At 45.8% G+C, this 20,378-nt stretch overlaps 1 protein-coding gene across 2 annotated transcripts in view; it reads left to right on the plus strand.

The window, feature by feature from the left end:
- The first annotated feature begins 9,305 nt into the window (after positions 1-9,305).
- Positions 9,306-20,378, plus strand: part of PPP1R16B (protein phosphatase 1 regulatory subunit 16B) — a 67,517-nt gene continuing 56,444 nt past the window's right edge. Inside the window, exon 1 of one of the 2 annotated variants that reach the window (XM_072801015.1) lies at positions 9,306-9,617. In XM_072801015.1, coding sequence (XP_072657116.1) covers positions 9,368-9,617 — 250 coding nt within the window. In that variant the 5' untranslated portion in view covers positions 9,306-9,367. The remainder of the gene's footprint in view (positions 9,618-20,378) is intronic. The other variant, XM_072801014.1, reaches the window with a different exon arrangement.

A 20,378-nucleotide genomic window follows, 5' to 3' on the forward strand; every position in this document is an offset into this window, starting at 1 on the left:
GCGGAGAGAGGGGTCTTGTTAGGAAGCAGACCGTGGTTGCCTTCCTCCTTTATGTTGGCAGTGGTGTGGGACCCACAATGCTTAGAAGAGATGAGAAAGCAATCCCAGGCTGGTAGTAGTGCCTTTGCCCCCCACCCCCTTCAAGAATGGACACCATCCAGTTACCAGGGGAATGTGTATCTCCCACTCACCAGGGACAGAGCTGAGCCAGGTGGCAGTCAGCTGCCATTCTTTGCTTGAGCTGGCTCCACATACTGCTTCCTAGAATCCAGATCTAGTCAATTTAAGGGGATGGAGTGATGAAGTATAGTTCTTCCTTTTATCCCCTTGAAGTTATTAGAGAATAGAGTGAGTTATTAGAGAAATTCCTACTGGAACCTCAAATAGTCTTGATTCTTGTCTATCATGGAGGCCATGGTGATTTTTATATTGTTGTTTGGATGATATATTGGGCTTTGAGGTGTCCTTCTACTCAATCTGATAAGTCTCTAGATGTTTGTGTTTAAGACTAGAGGATTTTGAACAATGGGGCAAACGCAAGTGTTGAAATCCAAGGTTAGGCAAACATGATGTAGAGCAGAGTTGCATGCTCAGTATACATGCAAGCCACTGCCCACTGCTTTATCCATGGCAGACATTACTAACCAGCCACACCACTCATTCCTCCTGTTGTGAGACACGGCCCCAGAACCCCTCCCTGTCACAGTGCTCCAAGTACCCATCACCAACCTAAGAGTTGGTGCCACACAGGAAAGCTTGGCCCCAGATGTCATGCGGAAAAGAGGGAGACAGAGGATCCAGAGGCCACTCCGGGCCTAGCCAGTGTGAATGGCCATCCCCTTTTAATAAATGCGTAATCCGGGAGGGCATTTTTGTGGCCACAGGTGGCCTCCTTTAGAAAATGATCCTTCCAGCTGCAAAGGGAGTTTTTTTCTCTCCCTGCAAAGAGAGGGGGTGGACCACACTCCCTCAAGCCTGGAGAAACAGTATGTGTAATTTGACTCCTTGTCTCCCCGGGCTCAGCTGTTACATAAGATTCTTTAGAAGCCTGGCTGTTGGGTGTAGCACCGTGACTAACTAGTGTTCCTAGACCTCATGTCAGCTCTGTGTGTGCCCCATCCTTGGCACTTTCCCTCTGGCCCCTGCAGCCTCCCCCACGCTTGACATTCTTATTGACAAGCATGTGGGCCTCTCTGTGGGTTCAGGTTCTCGGGGAGAAGTTCAGCATGAAAGACTGATGTGTTCCTGGGTTTTCTCTCACCTGTTTGAGCTGTGGTTTCCTTTGAAGTTTTCTTGGAGCTGAGCCTGAGAAAGCATTCTCACTGTCATAGGCAGAATGAACTCAAAACATCATCCATCAGTATCTACTTGGAATGGCCCTTAAAGGCTATCCAGCCGGGTGGTTACCGGGTCCCAGGCTGTAAATATACGTGATGGAGTACTTGCTCCTAACCCAGGTGATCTGTCTGCCAGACCAGGATTGGGGTTCATGGGCCAATCCCACCCACCAGCCCGCCTGGGTGGTAGGACCTTCTCTCTCAGCAGCCTCATGAGTGGCCTTGCAGTTCCTGGTGTTGGGGACCCCAGCATTGTGCCATGGCTGGGCTTTGTTCAGCTGTCAGTGTTAGACAGTTTTTCCTCATGCCAGGCTGATCCTACCTCTCATTTTGCTTGTATATGATCCCGACTCTGCCCTCTAGAGACTTAGAAAATAGCTCATGGCTTTTGTTAAGGCCTGGTCCTAGACTGCCTATATGGCCCAGTCAGTTCAGTCAGAGGTCCCCTGAGCTGTTACTACCCCAGTGCTGGACATGATTCTTTTCCTGAGAAGGTTCAAGTTGTACTGATTATTTGATCCTTTCTTGTTCTTCTTGAACCTGTGGGTTTTGAATCCTGACACCCTCCCCTGTCCGGATCCCCCTCAAAGTCTTGCCAAATTGGGTCATAGTAAATGGGCTTCAAGAGACAGTGACAAGTCAGGGCCAAGCCCAAGGCCACCACTTAGAAGCCTGAATGAAGGAGCACAGCTGGGAGAGGCAGACTCGAGGGGCAGGCCCTTGGGGATGTGAGTCCCACAGCAGATTTAAAGCCAGAATGTCTGTCTAGATGACTGTGTTGGAAGTCAAGAAGATATTTTCAGCAGGGGTAGGAGAGTGAGTCCATAAAATTCTGGGAGGATGGGCTTGAGGGTGACAAGACTCATTTCTAACTCAGATATTTGAAGTACCAAAGGCCCCAGAAATCTCTTTGCTCATGAGTACGACATTTTTATACTAGGGCAGGGGGATAATGCTGTTATCCAGAGAAGCGTGTTGTGGGAGGGTGGGAGTGTCCATCCTTTGGGAGAGAAAGTGGGTCCTGAGTAAGATTCAGGGAGGAGGGAAGGCCAGAGCTGTTTATTGTGTTTTCCTCTTCCCCTCGTGCTCAGCGGCTCAGGAAGCACGAGGCGAAAGCGCTCATGGTCTTCCTCTAGACTGCTGCCAATATTGTGTGGAGAAGAATAGCTGAAGAACGAGAAAAAAATCTTAACATTTTCCTTTAACAGTGTGAACTTTGAGACACTGTCTGACTCATGTTTTAAAGACTCTTCAATTAGAATTCACCTTCCTCCGTGTTGTTTTTCTCAAGGCACTAGGCTCCAGTCCAAGGATGTGTCAACCAGCTGCTCCCCTGGGGTCGAGGAGTCCCAGGGCCCACCCCCTTTCTCCCATCTCAGGGGGCAGGGCTGTGACTGGACATAGCTTTGGTTTTCTCACCCTTGCTTGAGGCTGGCCTTCAGCATGGGGGGCGGGGACTGGAGGCATCTAGTGCCTTGCCCCAGCAAGAGGCCACTCACCTTGCTTCAAGGCTCCTTATGGGGTTCCCATTCCTACAGACCGAAGAGCAGCATTGCTGTCTGGGTGGGTACTTCTGGCTACGGGGAGCCTAAATTCAGTTCAGCTGGCTTGGATAATAAAGGGGATTTTGTTGGTTTGGATGACCAAAGCCCAGAAGCTCCTGAGTTAAAGGACCCCATTTCTCCTCCTCTGATCCCCAAGTATTGGCTTCATCCAAAGGCTGGCTTCCAGCTGCAACTGGGGTGCATGCTTCCACGTTAGAGGCAATGGGGAGAGAGAGCTACTGAGTGGGATGGTTTAGGTCATGTGCCTCCCCCACCCAATCACCGTGGCTGGGCTTAGGTTCTGGCCAATCGAGGCCCAGCACAGAGTAATACTCCCGGAGCTACAAAGCAAACTGTGTCTTTCAATGGACCCATGCCTTTCTTCCTTTTCTTGCCACCCCAGCGGCATATCATTGCCCAACAACACTTCTGTAATGGTCTTCCCTTCATTTTCCAGGAGGAGGGGGTTCTATAGTGTCCTCCCCAGTCCCTCCTCCACCCCCAGCATGCTTCCTCACCCTTTTCCTCCAAGGCTCAGCTTTCTGGAGGGCATTCCCTGCTTCCCTAGATGTTCACTGACTCGGTTTCTCACTCAGCAGACAGCAAGGATGAGCGGATGCACCAAGAGGAGTCAAGCTCAGACTTTGCAGACAGGAACCAGAGGCTGAATCAAGGCTCACCCCAAATGCCTGTCCTGGCCCACTGAGGTCAAGTGGCTTGGCCTCAGACTTCCTCCTGCCCACAATCAGGGTATTTTGTTTCATCTACCTGACCTCATACAGTCACTTATGGGAAAATTAAGTACCCTGATCTATTTCCCCTTCCTTCTGATTTCTCTTCTCATATCACACACACACTTCCTGGATAATCTCACCTCAACCTGGCCTCTGCTGACTGCTTCCACACCTGCCTTGGCCCCTCCCCTGACGTGCAGCCCCCTGTGCCCAGTGCTCGGAGGGATGGCCTGTATGGATGTTCCGACAAAACACTGGGCTCAGTATCTCTCAATGGAGCTGGTTTTCCTCCAAGCGAGGTCCTCCTTGGGGATCCCCTTTAAGTGTTGATGATGTCGTAGCTCCCCCAGTCCTCACAGTTTGGGCCATGTCCCCATCACCATCCAGGGCTTCCTCTGGAAGTGTGGATAGGTGCACCCAGGTCTCAGAGAGGTCCAGGCCACAACCCAGAGGAGCCAGGACTTCTGTGGGCTGCCCCAGCACAGGCAAGTGCCCTGTCTTGGGGGCCGCCCAGCTGCTGTGTTAGCAGCACGATGACAATTCTTTAATTAGACCAAGCCGGGTTTTCTCGGACGGGGGTGGGAGGAGGTGTGTGGGTCTATTGGGGGAAACTAGGTCACCTGAAAACCAGCAGCCAAGAGGGAGCTGTCCTGGAGCCCCAGCTTCAGGGAACCCAGAGGGGTGAGACAGGAGGGGCTGGCAGGGAGAGCAGAGTCAGAGGAAAATGTGCTCTGGCCCCTTTTATTGGCCCTGGGGAGGCGTTGTCCTCACCTCGCTCCAGGGGGGCTGGGCAACTGCCCTTAATTCCTTTCTCCCAGAGCAAACTGCCCGAGCCAAGGAGGGCATTGCGGTGAATGCCTTCTGTCTGCCTAGGGCCTGTTACCCTGGGGCCCAGGGAGGGAGTACTGCCCTGGGAAGCAGACCTGTGGTTTGAGCAACTGCTCAGTCCCCGTATTCTTGGAGCATGTTACCTTATGCCTCTGTTTTGTCATCCATCCAATGGTCAGAGACTGTGCCTGTCTTCCACCCTGCTATACCCCTAGCCCTTAGTACAGTCCTGGCACGTGATAGATGCCCAATAAACATCTGTCAGATGAAATAATGAGTTCATATGAGCGCTTCTCTTATAGAATTGCCACTGAGGATCAGTAGCCAGGTGGATTTCCCCAATGCCAATCAATTACAATTTTTGCCAACATTAAATCCCATCATTATTTCTTTTTTTTTGGCTATCACCTTGCTAGTTTTCCACTGATGTAGGTTTATTTAAAAAGGAAATTTTATATCACCACCACAAGCAAACAGTAACTGTGAAAACAAATCCACAGAAAGCAAAATGATGTTTTTGCATTCTATCCCAAAAGCCATCGCTTGCCCAAGGCTGTGAGCTTGAAGCCTGCCTTCTCTTTGTTTATGAGGGAGACTGACATGGTTATAAGGATGGGATGTTTAAGGACTGTTAGTACCCAACTGACACTTTCTTCTAGGGAAAATCCGATAGATTAAAAAAGAAGTGAAGAACATAACTTGCTCTGTGATTTCATGTTATGGTAGATCTTGTTGCATGCTTTTGAAAATTCCCTTGGAGTGGGTTCTCTTTCCACACTTAAGGAAACACTTGGCCGAGATGACGGCTGAGGAGTCCTTAGAAAAGGATTAAGGGCTTTAATTAACATGGTAAGTGATTGGTATGCTTATTCTTATCTTTGGTCTTGGCAGGGTTTGGGTACCTCCCACTTAGTAGGTGATCAGTAAACAGTGGTGCAAAAAGGAGTAACTGAATACAGAATGTTAGGGCCAAAAGCCATCTTACACAATACTCAGGCCAACCTGGCAAAAGTGGAAACAATGTTCTCCAGCGAGCAATGGAAAATCTGCCACCACTTGAGACCACAAGCGTCTTGCAGAATTGCTTGCTGGGCTGCTCTGGAGGATGGGTGTCTGTCTTCCAGGTACACAGACTGCTCCCTCTTCAATGGGGAGATACATAGACTCTCTTCTCTTTCTTTCCGGACCTTTGGAAATCACTGTCTGGTTCTGCCTCAGACAGGACTCGAGAACTCAGGTGACCGACGACAGGAGCTAGCAAGTGATGCCAATTAGTGAAGGAGGTCGAGTGGGGTAATGGGGGGGGGGGGTACTGTCCCCACCTGAACGGGACAGTCCTGCTCCCTATCTGCAGATTGTTGCCACATGAGCCCGGTGTGGCCAGGTGCTGAGATGGCCTAAGAAAACCTGAAAATCTGATTTTGGATATTAAAGCTTCAAGTTTTAAATGTTAGCAATAACATTACAGTATTATAAAAACATGATGTGGTCCAAAACCCAACCGACGAACCAGCTAAACTTGATGTGATGATGTGGACCAGGGGGCTTCCTGGTTAAGTCTGGCCCCAAGCCACAAACTGCTCACCACTGCCTCCAAAGAATTCTGTTTTCTGGGCTGAGCAGCCTCATCCTCCTCAAGCTGTTTGTGGGTATGGGTTCCTAGAATTCCCTCCATGGTGATCAGTCCTTCTGCCAGCCTTTGAACATTGGCAAGCTCCCTCTCAGCCCATGACTGTCCTTTACATCTGGCAAACTCCTATTCACCATTTAGGATTCAAATCAGTTGTCCCCTACTCTGGAGAGCTTTAATCATGGCCTCAGACAGACTGGCCCTTCCATGTAGGGTAAATTGCTTAATCTCTCTGGGCCTCAATTTCCTTATCTGGGAAATGGGGATGATGATAGTACCTACTTAGATTGTCAAGAGGATTCAAAGAATTTGTAGATCCACTGATAGACAGACAGACTGGGGTTTCCTAGAAGGCACAGCTAGTCCCTGATCCATCTGTGAATCAGGCCTTGTCACAGAGCAGGGGTTCGTTTTTTAAAAAATTTTATTTAGTTATTCATGAGACACACACACAGAGAGAGAGAGAGGCAGAGACATAGAGGGAGAAGCAGGCTCCATGTGGGAGCCTAATGTGGGACTCCATCCCAGGACCTCAGGATCACGACCTGAGCCAAAGGCAGGTGCTCAACCGCTGAGCCACCCAGGTGTCCCAGAGCAGGTGTTCATTAAATGTTAGATCACTTGAGGAAGTGGGGAGAAGTAAATATATGACCCACTAGCTCCCAGTGAGGTCTGACCATCACAGTATGATGTGGTTGTGAATTCGATTCTTCCGAACTCCTTACTTTTTAAAAAGACAACCAAACATCTGTCTAAATGGCCAAAATGCAAACGTAGTGACAACACCAAATGCTAACAGAAACTGGATCATTCATACATTGCTGGTGGGAACAAAAAATGGTACAGTCACTCTGGAAAACAGAATTTGACAGTTTTTTTTTTTTATAAAACTAATCATATAATTACTAAATGATCCAGCAGTTGTACTCTTGGGCATTTACTCCAAAGGCGTGAAAGCTTATATTTACATGAAGCCTGCGCATAAATATAATAGCCCACACTGGAAACAGCCCGGACATTCTTCAGTGAGTGAATGGTTAAGCAAACTGTGGTATATCCACACAGTGGAATACTATGCAGCAAGAAAGAGGAATGGACTAGGGATACACTCAACAACTTGGATGAATCTCAAGGCACTGATGCTGAGTGAAAAAGTCAATCGCAAAAGGTGACCAACTGTCTGATTCTATTTATGTAACATTTTTGAAGTGACATAATTTTAGAGATGGGGATCAGTTGATTGTCAAGGGCAAGGACCCGAATGCTTTGAGATGGGGGTTAGGGAATCCTTGTGTGGTGGAACTGTTTGTGTCTTGACTGTGGTGGTGGACACATGAACCTACACATATGATGAGATTGTGTAAAACTAAGTAACACACATACAAAGGAGTACCTGTAAAACCAGAGAATTTGGAGTAGACTGATAGGTTGTATCAATATCAGGTTCCTGGTTATGATATTGACTATAGTTTTGCAGGATGTTATCATTGGGATAAACTAGGTAAAGGTTGCATATTATTTGCTACAACTGCGGGTGAATCTACCATTATCGCAAAATAAAAAGTTTAATTGATTAATTTAAAAAGCATTGCAAGGTATCCACAACAAAACAAAATAAAAAGCAACTAAAGGCTTGTTTTTTTGATGAGCCTTGCCTTCGGCTTATGTTTACTTTTGACGTCAGATTCTCTCAGACCCTGAGGACCTTTGCCCTCTGAGCATGGCCAAGCCAACCCCTTCCCCATTTGCTTGTCAACCCTCCAGTCTCAGAGCTGGGAGGGACCTGAGGAACAATCTGACCCAACCTGAGCTCCCAGGGGTCCGGGCTAAGACTGAATCCTGGTTGTTAACCCCTGGAGGATGGACAGTCCAGGGGTGAAGCAGGGAACCCATAAGATCAGCAATGACTTCTTGAAGCCCAGGACTGTCCTGACCCCTCTGGATCAGCAGCCATTTCCACATTACCCAAAGGCAGATCTGTATCAGTCTTCCTCTCTCTTGTCCAACACCCCGCAACTCTCCACCAGCCTTGCCTGTGGGCTCCCAGATGGGCTGTGTTTACATGTCCCTGCTCTTCTCCCTTCAAGCTGTTTCTCTCTGCTATTAGGTATATAACTTTTTTGGTCAGCTCTTTTTATTCCTGTCAATTCTGGGAGGTGGAGAAAAAAATTTTACAGGTGGGAAAACAGGCTTAAAGTGGTTCAAGTAATTGTTCTAAGACTCTTCCCCCGTGTGTCTGAGAGCACATAGGGTCTGTGCTGAATGAAGATAGGGACCAGTTGGCACCAGATTGAAATTTTATTGACTTCATGTCTTCCAGGAATCTAGGAGAGCACAAAGTGTGATTTAAAAAAATTTTTTTAAGGTAATCCAAAGAGGAAAACTTCAACTAAGATTTTATAGGTCCTAGTAGTTTAGCAATTACCAGACTTTTTGGTCTTAGGACTCCTTTATACTCTTTTTTTTTTTTTAAGATTTTATTTATTTGTCATGAGAGATACAGAGAGAAAAAGAAAGGCAGAAACGTAGGCAGAGGGAGAAGCAGCCTCCATGCAGAGAGCCCCATGTAGAATTTGATCCTGGGATTTCCAGGATCATGCTCTGAGTCAAAGGCAGATGCTTGACCGCTGAGCCACACGGGCGTCCCCTCCTTTATACTCTTAAAATGAAGGATGCCCAAGAGCTTTTGTTTATGTGGATGATATCTGTCAATATTTACCATGTAATAAATTAATACTGAGAAATTTAAAATATGGTATTAATTCCTTTAAAAATAACAGTAAATCCCGTATATGACAATATAACAAGCCCCTGATATGTTATACCAATATAACAACCTTATATGGAATAACAATGTAAGCCCCCCCAGTTAATAATTATGTGGCAGGATGGAGGTGTTAGCTAAGGCTACCGTGGCAACCGTACTGCAATAGATAAGTTTATCAGATCAACACTTTGTACGCCTGAGGCTTACCCAATGTTATAGGTCCATTCTATCTCAATAAAAAAGAGAAAGAAAGAGAAAGAAAGAAAGAAAGAAAGAAAGAAAGAAAGAAAGAAAGAAAGAAAGAAAGAAAGAAAGAAAGAAAGAAAGAAAAAGAAAATGTAATAGCTAAAGCAAGTGTTTGGAACACGGGGCGAGTGTCACCCACAGATGGGGGTTTTGAGCCTGACCGTGTGTGCATCTGTGTCTCTCTCCCCGCACAGGCCCCACCATGAGGCCCCAGCCCGGCAGGAGCCCCCGCGCCCCCCTGGCCCCCGGCGCCCCGCGCTAGCCCCCCGCCCGCCAAGGCCATGGCCAGCCACGTGGACCTGCTGACCGAGCTGCAGCTGCTGGAGAAGGTGCCCACGCTGGAGCGGCTGCGCGCTGCCCAGAAGCGCCGGGCCCAGCAGCTGAAGAAGTGGGCCCAGTATGAGCAGGACCTGCAGCACCGCAAGCGCAAGCACGAGCGGAAGCGCAGCGCGGGCGGCCGAAGGAAGAAGGTGTCCTTCGAGGCCAGCGTGGCCCTGCTGGAGGCCTCCCTGAGGAACGACGCCGAGGAAGGTAGGCCCCTCTGCTCCCGATCGTCCGCGGCAGGTGGTCTCCGGTGCCCCCTGCCCCTGCCCTGGGGGGCGGGGAGGGTGCCGGCTGGGCCTGGCCCTGTCCCCATCCCCATCCCTGGTCCAGGTGGCCCCCGCGCGTCCTAGGAAGGAAAGGTGCATCCCCAGGCGGGGCTCTGAATCGATCTTCGCCTTTTTTTTTTTTTTTTTTAAATAAAAACCCCAGCCTTTGGCTAATGAACACTAATTTTCCTTGCTGCCAATGAGTGTCCACCGACATCCCACTTCCTGCGCATTACTCTTCTAGATGTGGTGGACAAATTGGTTCCGGTCTTGCACCTCCAAGAGCTCACTGCTCAGAGGAGCTGGCATTTCTTAGGCCCCGGCTCTGTGCCAGACCAGCCGCGCTGGTCGCTGAGTGTGCTGTTGGGTCTTCTGGGCCTTGGCAGCGGATCTGGAGGGTGTAGAGTGTGGTTAGTAGCGCAGGCCTGCTCTTAGACTGCCCTCCCTTAGGAAACCGGTGTGTCGGTTATTCCCAGTGTGGTTCTGGCCAGTAGGCAAGTCCCTTGGGCTCCCTGTACCTTAGTTTCCTCCCCTGTAAAATGGGGATAGACAGTAGCATCCACCTCAGGGGCTTGCTGTGAGTATTAAATTAGGTAATACCCCTGGGCAGCCGGGGTGGCTCAGTGGTTTAGTGCTGCCTTTAGCCCAGGGTGTGGTCCTGGAGACCCAGGATCAAGTCCCACGTCGGGCTCCCTGCATGGAGCCTGCTTCTCCCTCTGCCTGTGTGTCTGCCTCTCTCTCTCTGTGTCTCTCATGAATAAATAAATTGAATCTTTAAAAAAAAATTAGGTAGTACCCCTAAGTTATTGGACATGCCTGGTCCCTCCTACCGTGTGAGTGTGTTTTACTTTATTATATTATTACTGTATTTTATTTCATTATATTTATAGAATGAATATTTTTATATACATATTTGTATATATAACGTTTGTATAACATTTATATATATGTAATTGTTTATATTAGAGCATCCATAAAGTTTTGAAACAGAAGAATGTATATGCAATGTTGCCTAGGACATTTTACTCTATTAAAGTGAATTAATAAATAAACAGGAGCACATATACACACTCAAAATCTGTTTCCAGATTTTATGGATACCCAGTACTTGTTACATTTTATTCAATTATGTTATTATATGTTTCTCAATCTAGATCTATGATACCCCAAAGGCAGGCATAATAAGCACCCATTTTACAAATGGGGAAACTGAGACCCAGAGAGGTTCAGAACCTTGACCAAGGTGGCAGAGCTGGGACCAGAAGCCACAAGATCCAAGCTCTTGTCACTGACCTCATGGCCTTGTAGGTTTGTTTCCTGTTATGGGAATGGTTATGGGATGGAGGATCCATGATTTGACCAAAGCTCCCTTCTCTGAGCATGCTCTGGGGGGGTCTGAGGTTTGAGTATGTGTCCTGTGTTCCCCTCAGCAGTCTCCAGTCCCCTCCCTGTATAGGAGTCCTTCCTGGCTGTCCCCGGAGAGGCCTGGCTAGCCGTGTTTGCAGGGTCCCTCTGGCCTCCTGCCTCCGCACACCCTCCAGACATGCGGTGCTAATGCAGTCGTTGAGAGAGAGATGGCACTTACTGCACTAGAGGGTGTTGGGTTTTATGCACATTGCTCCTCAGGGTCTAGCTGCCTCTGAGAAGCACGGTTCCCCTTCTGCCCTGGTTACGGAGAGCTCTGGGAACTGAGCAGAACCGTTCCCAGAACTACTCAGCTGGAAACAGCGCAGCTGAGAGCCTGGGGTGAGCGGCCCCCCGGGAGAGGCAAGCAGTGTCGGGCTCGGGGGCCGGCCCTGCGAGACTCCTTCCCACAGGAGACTTGCTGGGTGACGTGCAGACCCAGCCCGCTCAGTGGGCGGCACATCAGTGATGTCTAATTTGGGTCGTGGGCGGCGGTTCATCAGCTCTTCTTTTGCCACTCATCTTTTCCTCCCTCCTTCCCTGACAAAGCCCGGTTCCCCTCCCTGAAGGGACTCTGAGCTGGCTGACAGCTGCTCCGGAACATCGGCGCCTCCCCAGCCCCAGCGTGGGCCCCACACCCTCACAGCCTCCCACACGTGCTGGTGAGAGGGGGTGCCGGGTGGGGCCAGGACCGCAGGCCCCCTCGGCCTTGGCGTGGGACCTAGAGTGGCTTGTTTCATCCCCCCGGGTCCAGTTTCTTAATCCGTAAGATGGAGTTTTGCACCTTGTCTTTAAGGGGCGTGGCAAGAATTAGACAAGACCCCAAAGGTGACAGCTCTTTGAGAAGTGACCCTGAATGCTGCATCAGAATGGTGACCATTTTAGCACACTTTTCATATGTATTTTTTTTTTTTTACAGACTTTGTTTTTAAGAGCCCAAATATACACACACACATTCTCTGATGAGGGACTTAATCCCAGGACCCCGGGATCATGACCTGAGCCAAAGGCAGATGCTCAACCACTGAGCCACCCAGGCGCCCCGGGTGGTGACCTTTTTAACACCCTTTTCCTATGAATTTTTTTTTTTTTTGGACAGACTTTGTTTTTTAAGTGCTCCAATATACACAAACACATCTTGTGAAAATCAACACAGAAGCGTACAGAGTAAAAAGTCACTCCCTCCATGCCTTCTTTCTATTTGATGTGTTTCCTTCCAGGCATTTTTCTTATTTGCCTGTGTTTTTGTCAACTTGAAGAAACAGAGAGTCTAGCTGGAGTTTTTAATTTTTGTTTTGTTTTTACGTAAGTGATGACATGCTGGATGCAATGTTCTGCAGTTTTTTTTTTTTTCCTTCACCCAACAGTAGATCTTGGAGGTGTTTTCATGCCAGTACCATGGAGTAATACAGCTGTGGTCTTCTCTTTAAGTGCTGTGTAGTATTCCATAGTATGGATGCAGCAGAGATTATGAACTAGTTCCTCAGTGATGGGCATGAAGTTTTTTTTTTTTTAAAGATTTTTATTTATTTATTCATGAGAGACACACACAGAGAGACAGAGAGAGAGAGAGGCAGAGACACAGGCAGAGGGAGAAGCAGGCTCCATGCAGGCAGCCCGATGTGGGACTTGATCCTGGATCTCCAGGATCACGCCCTGGGCTGAAGGCAGCGCTAAACCGCTGAGCCACCTGGGCTGCCCGGCATGGAGGTTTTTTCAGTAGTTTTGCTTTTGCCCAAATGAACCTTTTGTGCACACAGGTAGATACAGATGTGGGAAAATGGAAGTGTTGGATGCTAGGGTACGTGTATTAAATTTGAATGAGAAAGGTGCTGCCCCCCTCAGCTGGTCCCTGGCTCAGGACAGCCAAGTGAGGGTGGAGGGCCAGAGCACTGTGTGCTGTGCGGGGTGGGTAGGGGGGAGGTCCCCCTGTAGTCCACAGGTGGCTGGGTTTGGGCAGGGTGTGAAGCTCCCATCAGTGAGCAGGCAGTGTGGCCGGGCTTCGCTCAGCTCCCTGGCAGCATGACAGCCCGCTGCTCCCAGCTGGCGGGGATGGTTTCTGTGTGCTGGCGGAGCTGGTGTTGGGGAGGCTGCAGGGGCGTTAGCTCGCAGCGGGATGGGAATGGGGGTGGCAGCTCCCCCGCTCCCTTGAGCTCACAGCAGTGGCTGAGTCAACCTCCTCCACCTGCCAGGGCAATGTGAGTCGACCCAGAGAAAGGCAGAGCTGGAGAGGGACTCATTGTATTTCCTTCTCTGGCTCTGCGTTGTCTTCGCGCTGACATCCGGGCACCAGGGTCCCTCTTTGGCCTTGGACCTGCCTGAACCCCACCCTCTGTGCCCACTGCCGAGCATCAGCCCATGCTCCAGCCATCTCCAGCTCCGACTGCCTCCCACATGCTCTGCGTTCTCCTACCTCCCTGCTTTGGTATATGCAGTTTCCTCTGTCTGGAACACTCTTTCTCCTGACTCCTATAACCCTAGGGGTTGGATCTTGAGTGACCTTCTTGGGGAGCTATCTGCGAGCCTTTTCTGCACCCCACCCCATCACTAGTTAGAGCAATAACTCAGGACACAGCTGACGTTTACCGAGAGGCAGTGCAGTGTCGTGGGGAGGAGCACGGACTCCAGAGTTAGTTCTCCAGGATTCAAATCCCAGCTCTGCCATGTACTAGCTGTGCAACCTTGGGAAAGTTACCAGACTTCTTAGGGCCTCAGTTTCCCCATCTGTGAAAATGAGGATAGGATAATACAGCTGCCTCAGAAAGTTGCTGTGGGGTTAAATTGAGTTTATGGATTTGGAGTGGTATGGGAAGGAGTAGATTTAAGTGCTAGAAATCGTTGCTATTTTGCATTATCTATGATCTACACTTACATAATTTGTTACTAGTGTACACACAAATTATCTTTACTGTTATTTATTGAATGCTTACTTTGTATCAAAAGTTACTTCCTTTAATCCTCACTACAACCCTCTGAAGTAGAGAGTCAAAACTCATTTTTCAAAACCAGCTCTGTTGGCGTTTCGTTTACATATCCCAAAATTTGCCCACTTTAAGTGTGCAATCCAATGATCTTCAGTAAATTTACAGAGCTGTACACCCATCACCACAACCCAGTTTTTGAAGGTTCGGTCACCCCCCAAGGAAACTTTATACCCATTTGTAGTCATTCCTGGTTCCCACCCCACCCCCATCCCTAGCAACCACTAATCTGTTTTCTGCCTCCATACCTTTGCATTTTCTGGAATGTTCCACTTACATGGGTTCATCCAATATTTTGTGATTGACCTCTTTCATTTAGAATAATGTTTCCCAAGTGCGTTCAGGTTGTGGCATGTGTCAGGACTTCATTTCTTTTATTGCCCTATAGTATTCCATTGTATAGATATGCCACATTTTGTTTATCCATTCACATTTGGATTGCTTCCATTTTGGGTTATGATGATTAATGCTGCTAAGAACATTTGTATGCAAGTCTTTGTGTGGACATATGTTTTTATTTCTCCTGGGTGGTTACTTAGGAATGGAATTGCTGGGTCATATGGCAAATTTGTGTTTAACATTTAGGAACCTAACCTGTTTTCCAAAATAGCTACACCATTTTGTATTCTCAAACCTCATTTTACAGATGAAGACATCAAAGTTCTGAGAGTCTATGCCACCTGCCAAAAATCTCACAGGTTTTTGGTGTCAAGCCTGGGACTCAAACCCACATCTGATGTCTCCAAAGCCTGTGCCTGTGCCTGTGCTCCCTACAGGGAGCCTGATGTGGAACTCGATCCTGGTACTCCAGGATCATGCTCTGAGCTGAAGGCAAACGCCCAACTGCTGTGCCACCCAGGTGTCCCCAAAGCCTGTGCTTTTAACTGCCAGGCAGTCCTGGCACCTCCTGCTTTTGATTTTCCCTAGGAAATAAGAGAGCCACTCACTTGTGGTTCTGATATGTGTCTCTTGGGGCCTGAAAGGCTCACTGCTTCTATTAGCCTTTTAGGCCCTTGGTACGGGGGAGGGGAGGGTGATGCCCCCTCATCCACAGCCAGCCTTGGTTCAAATCAGCAACATTTGTTAAGTTGTCAGGGCTTCTGTTCTTTCAGAACGTGCAGGGTTTTCTTTATGGAAACTGTTCACATTCCCAAAAAAGTTTGAGTGATTCTTCTATAGCCTAATTTTAACTCTTCAACTGTTATTCTCATGGTAAAGTTTTTCAAACTTTTTTTTTAAGCAGTGGAAACTTTTCTGTATGTGAAATTATGCAGAAACTCAGTATGTAAAAAGAGTGAAAGAGCTATTCTGGCTGAGGCTGTATAGGGTGGGGGCTGTGGCTACTGGACCCTCACTCACCACCCACCCTGCAGAACACAGGTGCATGGCAGTCACGGGGGCTCTGTATGTCGTGCTTAAACCGTCAACTCATCCAAAGGAAACATAGGTCTGACTTCTGCTTTTGATGATTTTGAAAAGGGAAGTTTCTTTTCTCTTAGTTATAAAAATCATTCATCCTTGTTGTAGAAAGTTGCTAAAATACAGAAAAAAAAACCATTAAGAAAATAAAATCACAGGCACCCCCCCTTGAACAGCAACAACTACTGATAATATTTTGGTCTTCTATTACTCAAGGTCCTAGTAGGAAAGAAATGGTGCCCTCACATGGGGTAATTTGAGAAAAGTTTAATAAAAGGCTAGTTTCCAAAGAGCTTAGGGCAATAGTCCTCAACATTTTTGGTCTCAGGGCCCCTTTATATGATTAAAAACTGAGAACTCTTTTTTTAAAAGATTTTATTTATTTATTCATGAGAGACACAGAGAGAGGCATAGATATAGGCAGAGGGAGAAGCAGGCTCCCTGAGGGAGCCTGAGGGGAGCCTGATGTAGGACTAGATCCCAGGACCCCAGGGTCATGACCTGAGCCAAAGGCAGATGCTCAACCACTGGGCCATCCAGGTGCCCCCAAAACTGAGAACTCTTAAGAGCTTTTGTTTAACTGGGTTCTTTATTGATATTTATCATATTAGGCTGAGGAATTAAAATAAATATGTACTCTTAAAACATAAAAATAAAACTATTATCTGTTGTATTAGTTATCTATTGCTGCATAGTGGATGGGCTCAACATTTAGCAACTTAAAACAATAGACATTTATTGTCTCACACAATTTCTGTGGGTCAAGAATCCAGGGGCAACTTGGTCTGGGTGGCCGTAGCTCAGGATGTCTCCTAAGGTTGCAATCACCTCATGGTTTAATGGGGCTGGAGTATCCGCCTCCAAGATGACATAGTCAACGTGGCTCTTGACTAGGAGGCCTCAGAGTCTTGCCATATGAGCCTCTTCATAGGCCCACTTGAGTGTCTTCTGAACATGGTAGCCGGCTTTCTTCAGAGCGAGTGATCCAAGAGATAGAGTAAGGACGAAACCACGATGCTTTTTATGACCTAGACTTTCAAGTCATATATCATCACTTCTGACATATTCTGTTTGTTAGAAGTGATTCACTAAGTCTAGCTCACACTCAGTGGGAGAGGAATTAGGCTCCACCTCTGGAAGGGAGGAGAATTTGTGGGCCTGTTCTAAAACTGCCACGCATGGTAATATAAATATTTTTATGAAAATACTAATATTTTTCAAAACAAAAAAAATAGAGTGGTTTTGTTTTATACTTTTGTAAATCTTTAGGAGGTTGGGCTTAAAAGAAGATAGCTGGATTCTCTTATCTGCTTCTGCGTTCAATATGTTGCGATATGTTATTTTGGTTAAAGTAAATGAAGAAACTCTTAACTCACATAGATAATGTCGCTGGAAAAGAGAGGAATGTTTTAATTGCCTTTTCAGATAATTGTGGATATTCTTTGATATTGCAACCAGATTCAACAGATGGTAGCTTCTTAAAGATTAATCCCAACGTGGAATCCGAAACCATATTGATTTTTAGCTTTTTTTACTTTGTTACATTAAAATCTATTGGTGGTCTTGCATTTTGAAAGGTTCTTTTAGCCATGCCTACTTTTAAAAAAGTGATGTATTATCTGTTAGAAAAATACTAGTTCACTTTTTAAAAATATTGTGCCCAAAACACAAACAACAAAAGGAAAAATAAACAAGTGGGACTGTATCAAACCAAAAGCTTCTGCACAGCGAAAGGAACAGTCAGCAAAAAAAAAAAACTATAGGGTGGGAGAAAGTATTTGCAAACTGTATATCAGATAGGGGGTTAATGTCCAAAATATATAAGGAATTCATACAGCTCAATAGCAAAAAAACAAATGATCCAATTAAAAATGGGCAGAGTACCTGATGTTTTCCCAAAGAAGACATACAGAGGGCCAACAGGTATATGAAAAGATGCTCAACATCACCAATAATTAGAGAAATGCAGATCAAAGCCACAGTGAATTATCTATCACCTCATTTAGGACATGGAAGAAACTTGATGGCTTCTTTCCTGTAGTAATAGCAAGGTAGATGGAGCAAAGAACGCAAACCAAGAGAAAACCCTGGGATGCCTCAGTAGCTACATGTTGAGCCAAGAAGAGAAGACCAACAATCACCTGCCAGCGTGGAAGAAAGACTACTAGGGCGATGTGGCATGTCAGAAGCCTAGGGAAGGAGACATTTTTAGAACAAAGGTCTGTCAGCTGAGCCAAATGTGGCTTAGAGGTGGACGGTTTTATATTGTCTTTTTTTTTTATATTGTCTTAATATAGTCTTTGCAAAGGAGATTTTTTAAAGATATGATGAATATTTAATGTATGTAAATATCTTTACTATCATTAATGTCTTTGTAATTTACACTGTCCCTGCTTCTGTGGTTTATATTTTCTTGCCATATCTGTGAAATGGTTTGTTTTTTTTTTGAAATGTTTTTTTTTTGTATATTTTTTTATTGGAGTTCAATTTGCCAACATATAGCACTTGTCGGGATGAGCAAAAGAGATTTTTTTTTTAATTTTTATTTTATTTATTTTTTAATAAAATAATTTTTATTGGTGTTCAATTTACCAACATACAGAATAACACCCAGTGCTCATCCCGTCAAGTGTCCCCCTCAGTGTGAGCAAAAGAGATTTTTTTTTTAAAAGAGATTTTTAATGACGACTTCCTAGTCCCCTGTCTGAATGTACCATTATTACATAATGTACCATTATTTACATAACCACTCCCCTATGATTGGATTTTCAGGTTGTTCCCCATTTTTGCTACTGCAAATTATGCCACGGTGATTATCACTGTATTTGGTTACAGCTTTGATTATTTACTTGGGTAGATTCCTCAAGGCTAATAAACATCTGCAAGCAAGGCTTTGGCAGAAACTGCTTATCCCTCCCATCCTGTGTGCCAGGCCCACCTCACCTCTGCCTTGCTCATCGACACTTCTCGATGACACAGAAGGCATACCTTTGCTGATAGATTCAATATATGAAAGATAATCTTGTTGTCTTAATTTACATATAACGAAGAAGCTTAGGGTTGAATACCTATTCGTAATCTTGCTGGGCATTCATTTCTTTATTTCTCTGAGTTGTCAATTTTTTTGGTCCATTTTTTCTATTAGTTTCTTTTTCTTATTGATTTCAATGAGTGGGTAATATTTGCATGAGAGAAAGGGAGGAGGAGAGACAGAGCATGAAAATGCAGAGGAGTATGTGGGTTATTGTCATGTATGGTGCACATGCTCTCTGCAGAGTGTGTGTGCGTACGTGCTGTATGTGTCTGTCTACTTTACCATTCTGTTTATAGATCATTTTTATGTAGTTAAATTTAATGATATTCTCTTTTCTCCTCCTTCATTATTTTGTCCTTTGCTTTTATCCCTCTAAAACAGGAGCCACAAACCTATGACTTGGAGGCCAAATCTTGTCACCCTCTGCTTTTGTAAATAAAGCTTTATTGGAATACAGCCACACCTAATCATTTATCTATGGCTGCCTTTACACTGCAGCAACAGGGTTGGGTAGTTCATCAAAGATGAAAATATTTACTCTTGCCCTTTACAGAAAAAGTTTGCTGACCTTTGCTCCAAAGTGTCTCCTCATCTGGTGATGCATATTAACCTACATGCTCTTCTAGATTTTTGTGGCCTTATGTAAATAAATTAAACATGTAGTTCTTCTGGAATTCACTTTAGCGTGAGGTAGTCAATGAAAATCTGTCTATCTCCATTTTGTTTCCGAAGCATTTTCAGTTGTCCTGTCTCTTTCTCTCCCTGTGAGCTTGCGATGCCATGCTCATCCTCTCGAGCCTCATCTGAGAAGAAGGGTAACTTTCTGAGCTGTTTATTGTGTTCCCACAATCTGTTTCTCTGCCAGTTCCACACTGTTTTGATCCCAGCTTTCTACTGTGGCTTAATGTATGATAGAATGAGTCCTTCCTCAAATTGCTCTTCTTCTACAAATGTTTTTGGTTATTTTCAGCTGTTCACGTAATACTTAAGAACTTTTGGTCAGGTTTCCCTCCAGAGCTCAAAAATAGATTCCTCCGAAATTGATTAATATTATAAATGGGTGTAGAGTTTTGGTTTTACAAGATGACAAGAATTCTAGAGATGGAGATGGAGGTTGGACAGCTATCATCATTATGAACATATTTAATACCACTGAACAGTACTCTTAAAAGTAATTAAGATGGTAAGTTTATGTGTATTTTATCACAATAAAAAAATGAAAAAAAAAAAAACCAAAACCCCACCAAAGCCACCCCCAGGAATTTAGCCAGGGATTGAAGGGAAGGGAAAAAGGGAAGTTATTGTCTCACGGGTATAGAGCTTCAGTTTGGAAAAGATTAAAAAAGCTGTAGATGGATGGTGGTGATGGTTGCACAACAGTGTAATTGTACTTAGTGCCACTGAACTAACTGTACAGTAAAAAGTGGCTAATATGATAAATTGTATCTCCTGTATATTTTACCACAATTTTAAAAAAGATTTTATTTATTCATGAGAGACACAGAAAGAGGCAGAGACACAGGCAGAGGGAGGAGAAGCAGGCTCCATGCAGGGAGCCTGATGTGGGACTCGATCCCAGGAATCCGGGATCACACCCTGAGCCAAAGGCAGACGCTCAACCGCTGAGCCACCCAGGCATCCCTTTTACCACAATTTAAAAATTAATTTGGGCCAAACTAATATCCTTGTCATGAGCTTTTCTAAGCAGGCAAATGATACATGTCTCTACTGAGCAAGTATTCCTTTATGTCCTTTGGGAAAACTAGAGGGGTTTTGTTGTTGTTTTCCTGTAGGGTTTTTTTGTTATTGTTGTTTAGTTTTGTTTTGTTTTACCATATAAGTTCTGTTTATTTCTTGAAAAGAA

The sequence above is a fragment of the Canis lupus genome, chromosome 26 (genome assembly GCF_048164855.1).
Source record: "Canis lupus baileyi chromosome 26, mCanLup2.hap1, whole genome shotgun sequence".
Lineage (NCBI taxonomy): Eukaryota > Metazoa > Chordata > Mammalia > Carnivora > Canidae > Canis > Canis lupus.